The following is a 13190-nucleotide window of genomic DNA, read 5'->3' as shown; positions in this document are numbered from 1 at the left end:
AGTTTCCCCCCTTCTCAAGACGACGCTCGATCACAGGTTCACGAGAAGAGAGAAAGGGAGGGAGGGAGGGAGACGCAGAAGCACCTTCTTTCCGAGGGAAACCCTCGTTGGAAGGGTTTCCGAAGGTTCGGTGAGGTCGCCGGTGCTCCTCGGCCGCCGTCTTCCACCATGAGAGGGGGCTGCGACTCCCCGAGTCACCAAGGCAACCAAGTCGCACATCCTATTGGGAGAATGAAGCAACTGGTTTCAGAACCTCTATCAAATCCTTCTAAATCCAGATGTCAGTGGCCCTAACATATACTTGTTCAAAGACAACGGCTTGGATGAATTCAGCAATTGTTAGGTGTGAAGCTATCTCAAATTGAGTCAGTTTGTAATTGTTTAATTTCTTTTTACTTGATTTGTTGTATAGCACCTGTGAATAAAGTGGGAAAAGTGTGCAAGAAGACTGCAAATTCTTGTGTGTAATCACATTCCTAAGGGAGAGATTCTAGGGGATGCTGAGTAGCACTTCAGAGTAATTGGTTGAAGCAGTCATTAAGTCTTTGTTAAATTTCCAGGTTATTGGAAATTTCCCAAACAAGAGTTCTTGGGCAGTAACTAGCAATGGGAGATCATCAATAATAAAGCATTTGTTGAGTTGTTACTTTGATATTTGTAAAAAAAACAAGAATCCAACTTGGACAACAAGCTTGCACCTTGGACATTTCATTTTGCCTCTTCTTCTAAGATGCAAACTCCATGCACCATGACAAAAAGAATCAATTAGTTTAACCTGTCGATTATATTAAAATACTTTTAAGTTCCTAACACAAAGAAAGAAAGAGAGGACTCTTTAGAGATCTTCGAGAAGGTAGAAGAAAGAGGAAACAAAAGGAATAGAAAAAAGTCACTTCCAAATTACACATATAACCCAAGTAATAATCACGAAACAGGGACAAAAAAGTAAACAACCTGCTCAAAACAGGCTAATTTAACTTAAGAACAAAAAGGAAATTTCCTAATCTAACAGGTAGCTTTCTTCTGACCAGTTTAACAGCCTCTATATCCAGGATTAAGACACAGCAGGATGGCAATCTACAAAGCACTCCTTACTTCGCCATAAAAAAGAAATTTAAAAAAAGTTTGCCATTGAAAAAAAAAAAAAAAGGTTAGCAATCTAAATTTTCTTTTTCCTTTTCATTTAATATATCAATGCTATACCAGAAGATGAATACATAACTCTTGATTCTTTCAGTGCTTAAGAATTCACTTAAGAGGCAATTTTGTTTACCTTAGCCTTTGACAGCAAAGAGAAAATTTCTTTCAACGTGTGTGGACCAAGGTCAACAGGTTCCCAACCTACAGTCAGCACAATATTTTTCACGATGCTTTGTTTCTAATACATGAACAACTTGATAGAAGATAAATTGCAATGAGTATTAATTAGTTTAACAGAAAGCATAAGTCCTATAAGACTCTTTTAAAACTTTCCTGAAAAGTGTGAGAACACTATTGGAAGAAAAGAAGAACACAAGACTTCCTTATCGGCAAAGCAGATGCAACCAAGTGAGCAGCACTAACAATGTTCCCTTACATTGTGGTTTTTTTTTTGCAAGTCTGGATGAAGATCTTTCAGAAGATTGGACTCCAAATGGGCCTACACCAGGACCTCTTTGGCACCTATGAGATGGTTATTGGCATCTGCCTTCCTAAGTTGGGCAAGTTAATTCTCTTGGCATGCCTTGCGCATGTCCCATGGTGCCTATGGCTCGAGCGAAATAACCGGAGATTCAACTCCAAGGCTAGCACCCCGAACAACACGGCTTCTCATGCAATGGGCCTTATCTCGAGCTGGTTACATACCAGGAAGGAGATTGCCTCTCTATCGGGTGTTTCACTTCAAGAAAATTGGAGTTTGATCGCTCAAATGATAGGGCCCTGCAGGACTCCGGTTATGACCACCTGGGATCCTCCCCCTTGCGGCTGCATCAAACTCAATTTTGATCTTTAGGTTGTCTTAGGCCAGCTGGAGCAAGTGGTGTTTTTAGAGATAGCAGTGGAGACCTTATTTTATCCTATGTTGGGCAGATGGGCATTCCTAATTCAAATACTACTGAAGTGAATGTTCTTCTATTTGGCCTCCAAATCTTAAAGGAACATGGGTCAGTTCGAAGGATATTTGCATGCCTCATAATAGGGGAGGATTGGGCATCCGGCAGGCAAGAGAAATGAACAAAGCTCTTATGCTCAAATGGATTTAGAATTTCAACAACAAGCACAACAGTTTATGGAGGAATATGGTGAAATTCTACCTTCAGTTTTTTGGTGCCTGGTGAAGAGAGAGCGGCATTGCTTGCCTCCTATCCCCGATATGGAAATCAGTTTTCAAGCTCCGTCTAGTATTCAGAGATGCTACCTCGTTTCACACGGGCCATGGAAGGACCCTTCTCTTCTGGACGGACGAATGGTGTGGCCCCCGATCTCTCTCGGAAGACTTCCCAGGGCTGCATAGGGTGGCAAACGACCTCTCTTGCTCTGTCGCTGATTTATGGAGTGATCACTCGTGGAGTCTCCCGTTCCGTCGGGGATTAAATGATGAGGAATCGTTGGCTTTTTGCTCTCTCCTTACTAAACTCAGCAGTACTATTATCCGGGAGCACTCAATTGATAAGCTGATTTGGAAGCCCAGTAATAATGGTCGATTCACTGTCACTTCAGCTTACTCTCATATTAGAAAACAAGACTATAGTACACATGAGCACAAGGCGAATCTGGCTTGAAAACTCTCAACACCAAACAAAATCAAATTCTTCGTGTGGTCAGCCATCAGAGAACAGATTCTTACTTCAGAAAATCTTCATAGAAGAGGCTTCATTGCCCCCGATCTTTCTTGTCCCCTTTGCGGTGAGTGCGAAGAGACAGTCCAGCATGTCCTCTTACACTAGATTTTCGTGGCAAGTTTGTATGAAAATCTTTCAAAAAATGGGGCTCCAACTGGGGCTACATCAGGACCTCTTTGGCACCTTTGAGATGGTTTGAGGGATTCTCCTTCCTTGGCTGGGCAAGTTAATTCTTTCGGCCTGTCTTACGCATGTTCCATGGTGCATTTGGCTCAAGCGGAAGAACCGGAGATTCAACTCCAAAGCTAGCACCCCAGACAACACGGATCTTCATGCCGTCAGCCTCATCTCGAGCTGGCTTCATACAAAAAAGGATTTTGCCACTCTATCGGGGGTTTCCCTTCGGGAAAATTGAAATTTGATTGCTCACATGTCTGACCCCAGTAGAGCTCCAAGTATGGCAATCTGGGATCCTCCCCCTTGCGACTGCATAAAACTGAATTTTGATGGTAGTGTTATTGGATGTTCTGGTCCAGCAGGAGTAGGTGGTGTGTTCAGAGGTCACAATGGAGACCCTATTCATTCTTATGCTGGTCCGATGGGCAATGCCGATTCTAATACTGCTAAAGTTAGTGCTCTGTTGTTCGGCCTCCAAATCTTCAGGGATCGTCTCCATGGAAAATTAATCATTGAAGGCAACTCGAAGACAATTATTAGTTGGTGTTTCAAGGATAGCTTCCCTCCTTTGCGCCACTGGCCCATCACTGATAGTATTGCTGACATTGTATCTTCTACGCATTGTAATTGGAATCTTATTCCTAGATCAGCCAACTATTTGGCTGATAAATTGGCAAAATTCGGAACTTCCCAGTAATCTCTCATTGTTTGGGAAGGCTTCCCTCCCTTGTAATATGCTCTCTTGAGCTTTTTCCTTAAAAAAAAATCAGCATCATTTCAGAAAAAAAAAAAAAAAGTTCGGCTGAAGTAGAATCAAAAATCACTATTGAGCCGGAGTAGATAATGAGAGGGGTGCCATCAAAATCCCGAATGACTCTACAAAGCCAGATTTGCCAAGTTCACCGCGTTGGCCCAGATGGCTTCTAAGGGGGCCTGAATTGAGAGTTTACAAATTAAAGAACAAGTGTGCATAAATTAAAATAAATAAAAATACAAGTCAAGGTAAAGTAATTGCACACACCAGAAAGACCCTGAGGAATATTCTCGTTTTAGTGGCAATTCAAGGCAATTTCGGAGAGAAATTAACATTACGCGTAACGTGCACAGGTGAAACGCATAACGTGCGCCGTTAGCTTCGAATGTGCTAACGTGCGCCGCTTTTTTTAAATGAGCCGAGATCCTGCTGCGATCACCGTCCCCGCAACCGGTGACCAGAACCCTTGACGGCAAACTTCCGAAAAGGATGTCGACTCCTTCTCCGACACCAATAGACGGAAAGAGGTTGACCTTCCGAGAAGACACAGAAATTCCGAAACAAGAAAGTGTCAAGCCAGACACTCGGAAACCTTGAATCTTCCCTCCAAGGAGCCAACGGAACCTCCTACAGAAGATTTCGAAGCCAGCTGGAAGACGATCTCCCGGAGAAAGAAAAGGAACCCCCCTTTCCATTTCACCTACAGAAAAAACAGATTTACAGTGGAGAAAGTCGCCAGGAGCTTCGGACAGGTGATTCGCATCTCCTCTACTGTCGGATCGAAGATGTCCTTCATCTGTATTCCGATGGAAGCCGCTTCAAGCTTCGTCCTTCAATTCCAACGAGTCACAAACGAAGCTAACTGAACCCGTTAACTTTGGACACGGGATTCGATTTTCTTCCTGTCGATGAGCTCCTTTCGGGGACAGAGAGAATGTCGTGTCGTCCATCGGCGTGACTCAACAGTGCTCGCCAAGATCTACATTCCCAAGGCCACAAACTCGGGATTTGGCTGGAAGGAGTTCGAAGAAGCCATCCGAAGCCTCTCTCTGGCAGGGGGAGCCACCAGAGCCAACAGCACCCCCCCCCCCCTGTTATACCTGAGCCCCAGCAGAGACAAAACACTCCTCTGAGGCCATTTCTCCCCCCGACCAGCCCTCCCCTTCCCTCGAAATTACCTAACCCCCCTAACCAAGCCATTCAAAACCTTTTTTCAGAACACCATGCTCCTACACACCTTCTTCCTTCAGAAAAATCTAAAACCATCCAAATCCCTCGAAACTTGCTCCATAAAGGGCGACAATCTCTGACCCGCTCTATCCTAGTCCACACCTCCTCCGGTATCGTCAAGTCAAGCATACTTCAATGGCTGACTGATGAGCTTCACCTCCCCTACACACCCAGAATTTCCTACCTCAACCCCCATTCCTGGCTTGTTCACTTTGAAACCCAGCAAGAGTCTTCTGCGGCCCTTGCTCTCACACCCCACACCCCCTTGGGCATCATTGGGTTATCAGAATGGCTCTCGTTGACTCCTTCTAGTCAATTTGGGCAATGGGCTATAGTCACCAGCCTCCCTGCGGAACTATGGCACAGCGAGGTCTTCACGAGCATCATCTCGGAGTTTGGCGACATAATAGCTCTGGACCCCCTTACTGAGCACTGGCATCGTCTTGATGAGGCCCGAATCCTCATCAATCCTATCCATCCTTGCGAAGGACGCTACTTCCGATGTATTATGGTGGATAATGCCCGATTCTGGATCCAATGCAAGATTTCATGAATGTGACCTCGAGTCCTACAACTAAATCCAGAGATTCTCTACAACCTACCCACACATTGAGAGCAGCAACCCCGGCCTCTTCTCCCCTGAAGATGTGTCCTGAACCAACCAATCTTACAGTTGACGATGACTCTATTCCAGCTGCCTCCTTGGTTGTCCCCCCCTCCAGCCTACCATACCACCCACCCACCAGTCCATCTCAACCCACCACAGACACTATCCCTGATAGAATTTATTCCACCCCCCAGATACCTACAGCTGCCACTTTCCCACTTAGCCCCCCGAAATAATCACACCCCCTCATCACCCCCCCATTAAAAGCCCCGTAGGCCTCCCTATAACCACACCCCTCAAACCACCACTCAAATAATGAACTCTCCCCCTCCCCCACCTCCGAGATATTCCCACCCCAAAATTCCTCCTCCCCTTGCCACCTACTAGCGGCGGAATAGAGGTCAGCCAAGACAGCTTCTCCAGGATGGTCCCAGTGCTAATTCTAGATACCCCTGCAATCCAGAGATAGGGGACTTCATCCTTCCAAAGACGGGTGAAAAAGCTCAGAAGTATGTGGCTGCTCTTCAGATAGAACAACAAAAATTCGACCCAGAAACCTGGGCACAGATAATGGAATTTGCCAAGATGTTGGGCATCGTTTACACGGAGCCCCTTAGTGAAGATAACCACCTGTCTGAGAAGTCCAAGAAGAAGACTAGTGATCAATGATCATTATCTCTTGGAATGTTAGAAGAATTGGATCAGTGCGTCGTCGTGCCGCAATTCGGGATCTCCTTGCCTCTACCAAGGCAAATGTTGTCATTCTTCAAGAAACCAAGGCGGCTTCTCTACCCCGTGGGCAGGTCTTAGTGCATTGTTGTCAGGGTGTCTCCCGTTCAACCTCTTTGGTGATTGCATATCTCATGTGGAGGGAGGGCCAGACCTTTGAAGATGCATTTCAGTATGTTAAAGCTGCAAGGGGCATAGCAGATCCAAATATGGGCTTTACTTGTCAATTACTGCAATGCCAGAAACGAGTGCATGCTATTCCTTTGAGCCCCAGCTCCATTTTGAGAATGTACAGCATGGCCCCACACTCTTGTTATGACGCTCCACATCTTGTACAGAAAATGTTGAATGATGCATCCCCATCTGCTATAGATTCTAGAGGTGCATTTATTGTTCACGTGCGATCTGCAATATATCTGTGGATTGGTAAAAATTGTGAATCCGTCATGCAAAGGCGTGCAAAAGCAGTAGCATTTCAGGTTGTTCGATATGAAAGGGTGCAGGGCCCCATAATAATTGTTGATGAAGGGGAAGAACCATCTGATTTTTGGAATGTTTTCTCAAATTGTTCACACTCTGTAGATAATTCTAGATAATTCTGATACCTCTTTGCAAGATAAGAAGGAGCAGATTGAATCAACAGTTAGGGTTGGAGCAGGTAGAAAGCGGGTAGATTTATATGATGTGGACTTTGAGCTTTTTCACAAAGCACTTATGGGTGGAATCGTACTACCCTTTTGATTAACACAACCATGTTAATGTTTCACTTCGAAACTGAAATGCTGCACAATGACTAGTCATTTTGGGATAGGGCTTTGGACCCAATTTAACAATTATAACACTAGAAAGCTCTTCAATCTAGATTCAAGGTTCTAGATGAACCTCTCAAATAAAATCAAAAAATTACAAGAAAATAGAAAAGCTTACACCCTTTGATCTTTGGAGAGGTAGCCTTCTCCTTTTGAATTTGACCAAGCCTCCAACTTTGATGCACAATGTAAATGAGTTTGGAGTTTGACTAATTGATTGCAAGGAGTAAGATTTGAGAAACGAGGAAAGGATTTGTAAATAAGGTTTTTTCTTTCTGAAAAATCAACTAAGAAAAGGAATTTCAAGATTGAAAATATTGAATACAACGGGTATGCCAAAAAATGCTCATTAACTTCTCAAAACAACGTTTGGTGGGTATTTATAAGTTCCCCAAACCAAACTATCCGTTTGTTGGCTGTTTGCAAAAAGGGGACGTTATATTGATCAAACAAGGCAAAGTATTGATCGATTAATGGAGTGTAATGGCTATATTTTTATCAAAAAATGACTTATTGATCGATGGTATGATTGATCCATATCCTTCCGTTGGGTCTGACAAGTTAAGTTGATCGATCAATGTTCAAGGATGGATTATCAACCAAAATTCCTACTGGGAATGCATTGCAAATATGATCAATCAATGGTGTTCCTATGATCAATCATATTTGTGAAGTTAGGTCCAAGGCCCATCCCAAAATGACTAGCTAACTTAGGAAACCTCTTTCCTAGCTAATAAACTCTAGATCTTTGTACTCACTAATCCATGTCGAACTATTCCTTAACACTTCCCCTCAGGTGTAGGCCATCTTTTGTGGCTCTACAAATGGATAATTTAGGTGTAGGCCCCCTTTTGTGGCTTTATAAATGGATAGTTTAGGTGTAGGCCCTCTTTTGTGGCTCTACAAATGGATATTTAGGTGTAGGCCCACATATGAGTACCTGCTTTGATACCATGTTAAGTTGGGTCCAAGGCCCATCCCAAAATGACTAGCCAACTTTTTCAGGTAGATTTTCAGCAACTATAATTCGAGATTGCAACTCTTCCAACATCTACATTAGAGAATGGATGTTGACGTTTAACTTTCTTCCCTTCTTCACTGACAACAAACTTTGAGGATGACCAGAGAGCATTAGCAAGAAGGGAACGACTACAGACTAGGGCTTTAAAATTCTTAAATGTTGCAACTACAGATATTGGAACAAAACCCTTAGGATCTTTATTGATGAACCTCATGAAACGATCAGTTGTAGCAAAGTTCACATCATTGAAATAGTATTCCACCTCATTCACAACCTTGTGAAGAACTTCCTTTGATAGCCCATCTCTCGCCGGCGCGCTCTCTTGATCTAGCACAATCGCGTACCCAACGTAATACTGAAAGGGTCCAGGATTCAGCGACGATACAACTTGAAAATGAGAATTGGGCGATGTATCGCACGTGTTTGCATCTCCCAATTCTCGTTTTCAAGTTGTATCACTGCAAAATCCCAGATCCTTTCAGTATTACGTTGGGTACGCCGACCACAACGGGGTTCAGATTGTGCCAGATCAAGAGTGTGTGCCTACGAGAGAGGGCTTATCGAAGGAAGTTCTTCAAAGGTTGTGAATCAGGTGGAATACTATTTCAGTGATCAAAACCTAGCTACAACTGATCATCTCATGAGGATCATCAATAAAGATCTTGAGGGTTTTGTGCCAATATCAGTAGTTTCAACATTTAAAAAGATTAAAGCCCTAATCAATAGTCATTCCCTTCTTGCTCACGCTCTCCGGTCATCCTCAAAGCTTGTTGTCAATGAAAATGGGAAGAATGTTAGACATCAACATTCATTCTCTAATGTAGATGTAGAAGAGTTGCAGTCTCGAATTATTGTTGCTTAAAATCTACCTGAAAAAGTTGGCTAGTCATTTTGAGAAGGGTCTTGGACCCAACTAAACAAGGTATCAGAGCAGGTACTCATATGTGGGCCTACACCTAAACTATCCATTTGTAGAGCCACAAAAGAGGGTCTACACTAAAAATTATCTACTTGTAGAACCACAAAAGAGGGCCTACACCTAAATTATCCACTTGTAGAGCCACAAAAGAGGGCTTACACGTGAGAGGGAGTGTTAAGGAATAGTCCCACTTGGATTAATGAGTAGAAAGATATTGAGTTTATTAGCTAGGAAATAAGCTTCCTAAGTTGGCCAATCATTTTGGGATGGACCTTGGACCCAACTTAACATGGTATCAGAGCAGGTACTCATATGCAGGCGTACACCTAAATTATCCACTTGTAGAGCCTCAAAAAGGGCCTCCATGTGAGGAGTGTTAAGGAATAGTCCCACATGGATTAGTGAGTACAAAGATTTTGAGTTTATTAGTTGGGAAAAAAAAGAAGTTTCCTAAGTTGGCTAGTCATTTTGGGATGGACCTTGGACCCAACTTTACCGGGTATTAGAGTAGGTACTCATATGTGGCCTACACATAAACTATCCACTTGTAGAGCCACAAAAGAGGGCCTACACCTAAACTATCCACTTGTAGAGCCACAAAAGAGGGCCTACACCTAAACTATCCACTTGTAGAGCCTTAAAAGAGGGCATTCACCTAAAAACTATCCACTTGTAGAGCCTACACCTAAATTATCCACTTGTAGAATCACAAAAGAGGGCCTACACGTGAGGGGGAGTATTAAGGAATAGTCCCACATGGATTAGTGAGTAAGAAGATCTTGAGTTTATTAGCTGGGAAAGAAGCTTCCTAAGTTGGTTAGTCATTTTGGGATGGACCTTGGACCCAACTTCACAATATTGTATGTCCCTGGTTGGCAAACTTCTATATGATTGATCAATGCCAAGTGGTTGATCGACCAACCACCCTTGATTGATCGATCAATCCAGTGCCAGATTTCTAAGATGTTTTCAAAGCATGAATAAAATTGGTCTTAAGTGATTGTAACATGTGTATGCATGGGTAAAACATGTAGACTATGCAATTTGTTCTAAGGCAAAAAACAATTTCATTGTACATCAAGTCTGAAGGTTTGGGGATGCTCTCTTACATAGACTGAGCTTTTGTGATTTCCCAATACTTCCTAAACTCTAGTTTTCAATTCTTTGCTTCTTCTTTATGAGGGTACTTCTTCAAGATCGCTTTGACACGGTTGTGTGTAGCTTGAGGTCTTTTAGAAGCTATTGTTGGTTCTTTGCATAGACCTTGACTTTTGTGTCTCTTGAAGGAACTGTATCTGAAATGTTAGACTTACCAATATCAGATCAATTAAGTTTTGATATCATCAAAATCAAGATGATAGTCAACGCATTATAGATTCCCATGGGCTTGCCATATTTCAAGATCGTCTCCACGGCCCTCCCATTGTTGAAGGAGATTCCTAGGTTGTGATCAACTGGTGCTCCTCGTTCATAACTCCTCCATGGAGACATTGGCATGTCTTCCACCGCATTAGATTTAATTTCTAGCCTTAGTTGTACTTGGACCCATGTTCCTCTCTAAGCTAATTTTCTAACTAATGGCCTTGCTAAAAAAGGAGCCTCCCTCCAATCCCTTATTGTAAAAAGGAGCCCATCTTCCAACACCCAGATAGAGGAATCTCGTCAAGATTACACCCACCAATGAAATCTGAAAAAAAAAGGAGATTCCTAGGTTGTGATCAACTGGTGCTCCTCGTTCATAACTCCTCCATGGAGACATTGGCATGTCTTCCACCGCATTAGATTTAATTTCTAGCCTTAGTTGTACTTGGACCCATGTTCCTCTCTAAGCTAATTTTCTAGCTAATGGCCTTGCTAAAAAAGGAGCCCCCCCCCCCCCCCCCCCCCCCCCCCTCCAAGTCACAGAACCTCCTCCACCCCTTTCATGTGAACGGTCATCCCGGCTCGTGGATGAACTCCAAGTTGAACGTCATAGATATGATGATGATACATGGCAACAAATGATGAATTTGGCGCGGCTGATGGGAGTAGTTTATAAGGGACAGCTTCTTGGGGACAGTTCAGGTTCGGGAGTACAAAAAAGAGGTAACAAATGATCTTGATATCATGGAATGCTAGAGGTATTGGCTCTGTTTGGAAGCGCACTTTGATTTCAAATTTCTTCTCCCAGTATAAGCCCTCAATTGTGATTTTCCAAGAGACAAAATGTCAGGAGATGTCAGACTCCATTGCCAGGGAGTTGTGGGCATGTCCTTCAGTTAAATGGGTGGCTGTCAATTCCATTGGTCACTTCGGTGGCATCCTAGTAGCCTGGGATTCTACCATTTTGGATGCTATCAATATTACTGAGGGCGTTTTCTCTATTGGAATCCAGTTCCGAGCTAACTCCTCCGACAGTATATGGTGTTTAGATGGAGTTTATGGCCCGACTAGATATCGGGAGAGAAGATCTTTCTGGATGAGCTTGTGGATCTCAATCGATCGTGGAATCTCCCCTGGATTTTTGCGGGAGATTTTAATGCCATCCGGTTCTACAATGAAAAGAAACCCCCGTCAAATCATATTTATGCTTCAATGCAGAGGTTTTCAGATTTCATTGGTGGGTGTAATCTTGACGAGATTCCTCTATCTGGGTGTTGGAAGATGGGCTCAAGCCCACGAACTCAAGACAAGAAGCCCACACGTCAAAGAAGTGGCATATGTGTAAAATATGGTACTTTCCATAAAGATGGCATAGAAGTGTAAATATGTGTTCCTTTTATGTCTTTTGTTTTATCAAGTTGTAGCCCTAAGGGTATTGTAAAACTATAAATAAAGGCATTGGCTAAGAGGTAGGGCATTTGAAGCACTCTCCTCTCTTTCTACAAATTCGTCCAGCCCTCATTTTTCTTTTTGACGCAACCCTCTTCTCCCTTAATCCAAACTCTCTTCTTCCACGTTCTTCTTCTTCTCTTCTCCTTCTCTCTTCTTCTTCTTCTTCTTTCTTGTTGATTTAAAGTTCCTTTCATGAGATCCTAAATTCTACATGGTATCAGAGCAAGGAGTTTAGGATCTCTTCATGGAGTTATTATGAAATCTGTTCAAGAAGTTGTAAAAGGAGTTCAGTCATAAAGAGATAAGTTCATTATCTTCTTATTTACGTTTTTTTTTGTTTCCTTTTCTTATTTACATACTCCTTTTTACTGTTTTTCTTTACTTCTTGAATTTTGAGTCACATCAAGTCAAGATAAATCTTTATATGTTGTAAAGATTTATTTCTATGACTAAATTGATGTTATAATCTTGACTCCTTGTAAATCAATTACAAGAGTGATCAAGATCATTTGCTGTTTGCATCTTATTAAGATTGATGGGTGAAATTCAATTACCTTTATGTAATTTGGATCCATCTCATTTGAGGTAGAATTCCAGCACATGTTGCTGTATCTTCTCCTACTTTAGGTTGCTCATGGGTTTGTGTTGTGTTGTTGGATGCCCATTACATGTTTGATAAAATGCCAACAGCCATTTACCCTTTGTAGTTCCGTTTTTTTTAACTTCAACAATTGAATTTTTCTCTTATGTTGAAGTCTCCCATGAGCTGAAGATAAATCTCTTCCAAGTGTCTTGGTTTGTCATTAAAACTTCTCTAAATTTTTGTCTATTGCTCGTTTGTGTTGAAGTTTGGATTAAGGCCTAATCGGTTGCATCTACTTTCTTCTCTTTGTTCTTATGAATACAAGAGAAGTTGAGTGATGGCTGGATGTTATTATCACTTTCTAAAAGCACAAATTTGTTGATAATTTGGTGTTTGCCCTTGTGAAAGAAATTGGTTCTTGTTCTCTTTTGTTGGTGATTGATTTGGTCTACGGGTTCTTCAAATTACATAGAGTAATTGTTCTTTGAAGAAGGCCTTTTCCCTTGACCTCCATATTTTACTTGCCTCATCATGGAGATTGGATACAATAGTAATAAGAGTGATATACTCCGTATTACTACAATTCCACTTAGAGATCTCTCTAATTACATGAGCTGGTCACAATCAGTTCGAAGGGTTCTTATTACTCGTGACCTCTTGAGCCACGTTGTTAACTTTCCTCCTTCGATTGATGATGAAGATGCGTCCTACCACAAGTGGGTTAA

At 42.4% G+C, this 13190-nt stretch overlaps 1 protein-coding gene across 4 annotated transcripts in view; it reads right to left on the bottom strand.

Annotated features, from left to right (window-relative positions):
* Window positions 1-13190, bottom strand: part of LOC137944566 (uncharacterized) — an 87532-nt gene that overhangs the window by 53260 nt on the left and 21082 nt on the right. For all 4 annotated transcript variants that reach the window (XM_068790249.1, XM_068790248.1, XM_068790250.1 and 1 more), the window contains exon 7: window positions 1274-1341. In XM_068790249.1, the coding sequence (XP_068646350.1) occupies window positions 1274-1341 (68 nt within the window). The remainder of the gene's footprint in view (window positions 1-1273; window positions 1342-13190) is intronic.

Source organism: Aristolochia californica, unplaced genomic scaffold (assembly GCF_029961685.1).
Source record: "Aristolochia californica isolate CCGP_79_NKW_82.1479 unplaced genomic scaffold, dmAriCali1.0.hap1 SCAF_11, whole genome shotgun sequence".
NCBI classification, from domain to species: domain Eukaryota; kingdom Viridiplantae; phylum Streptophyta; class Magnoliopsida; order Piperales; family Aristolochiaceae; genus Aristolochia; species Aristolochia californica.
Note: the sequence above shows the minus strand (reverse complement) of the source record. Positions and strands in the feature narration are given on the sequence as shown.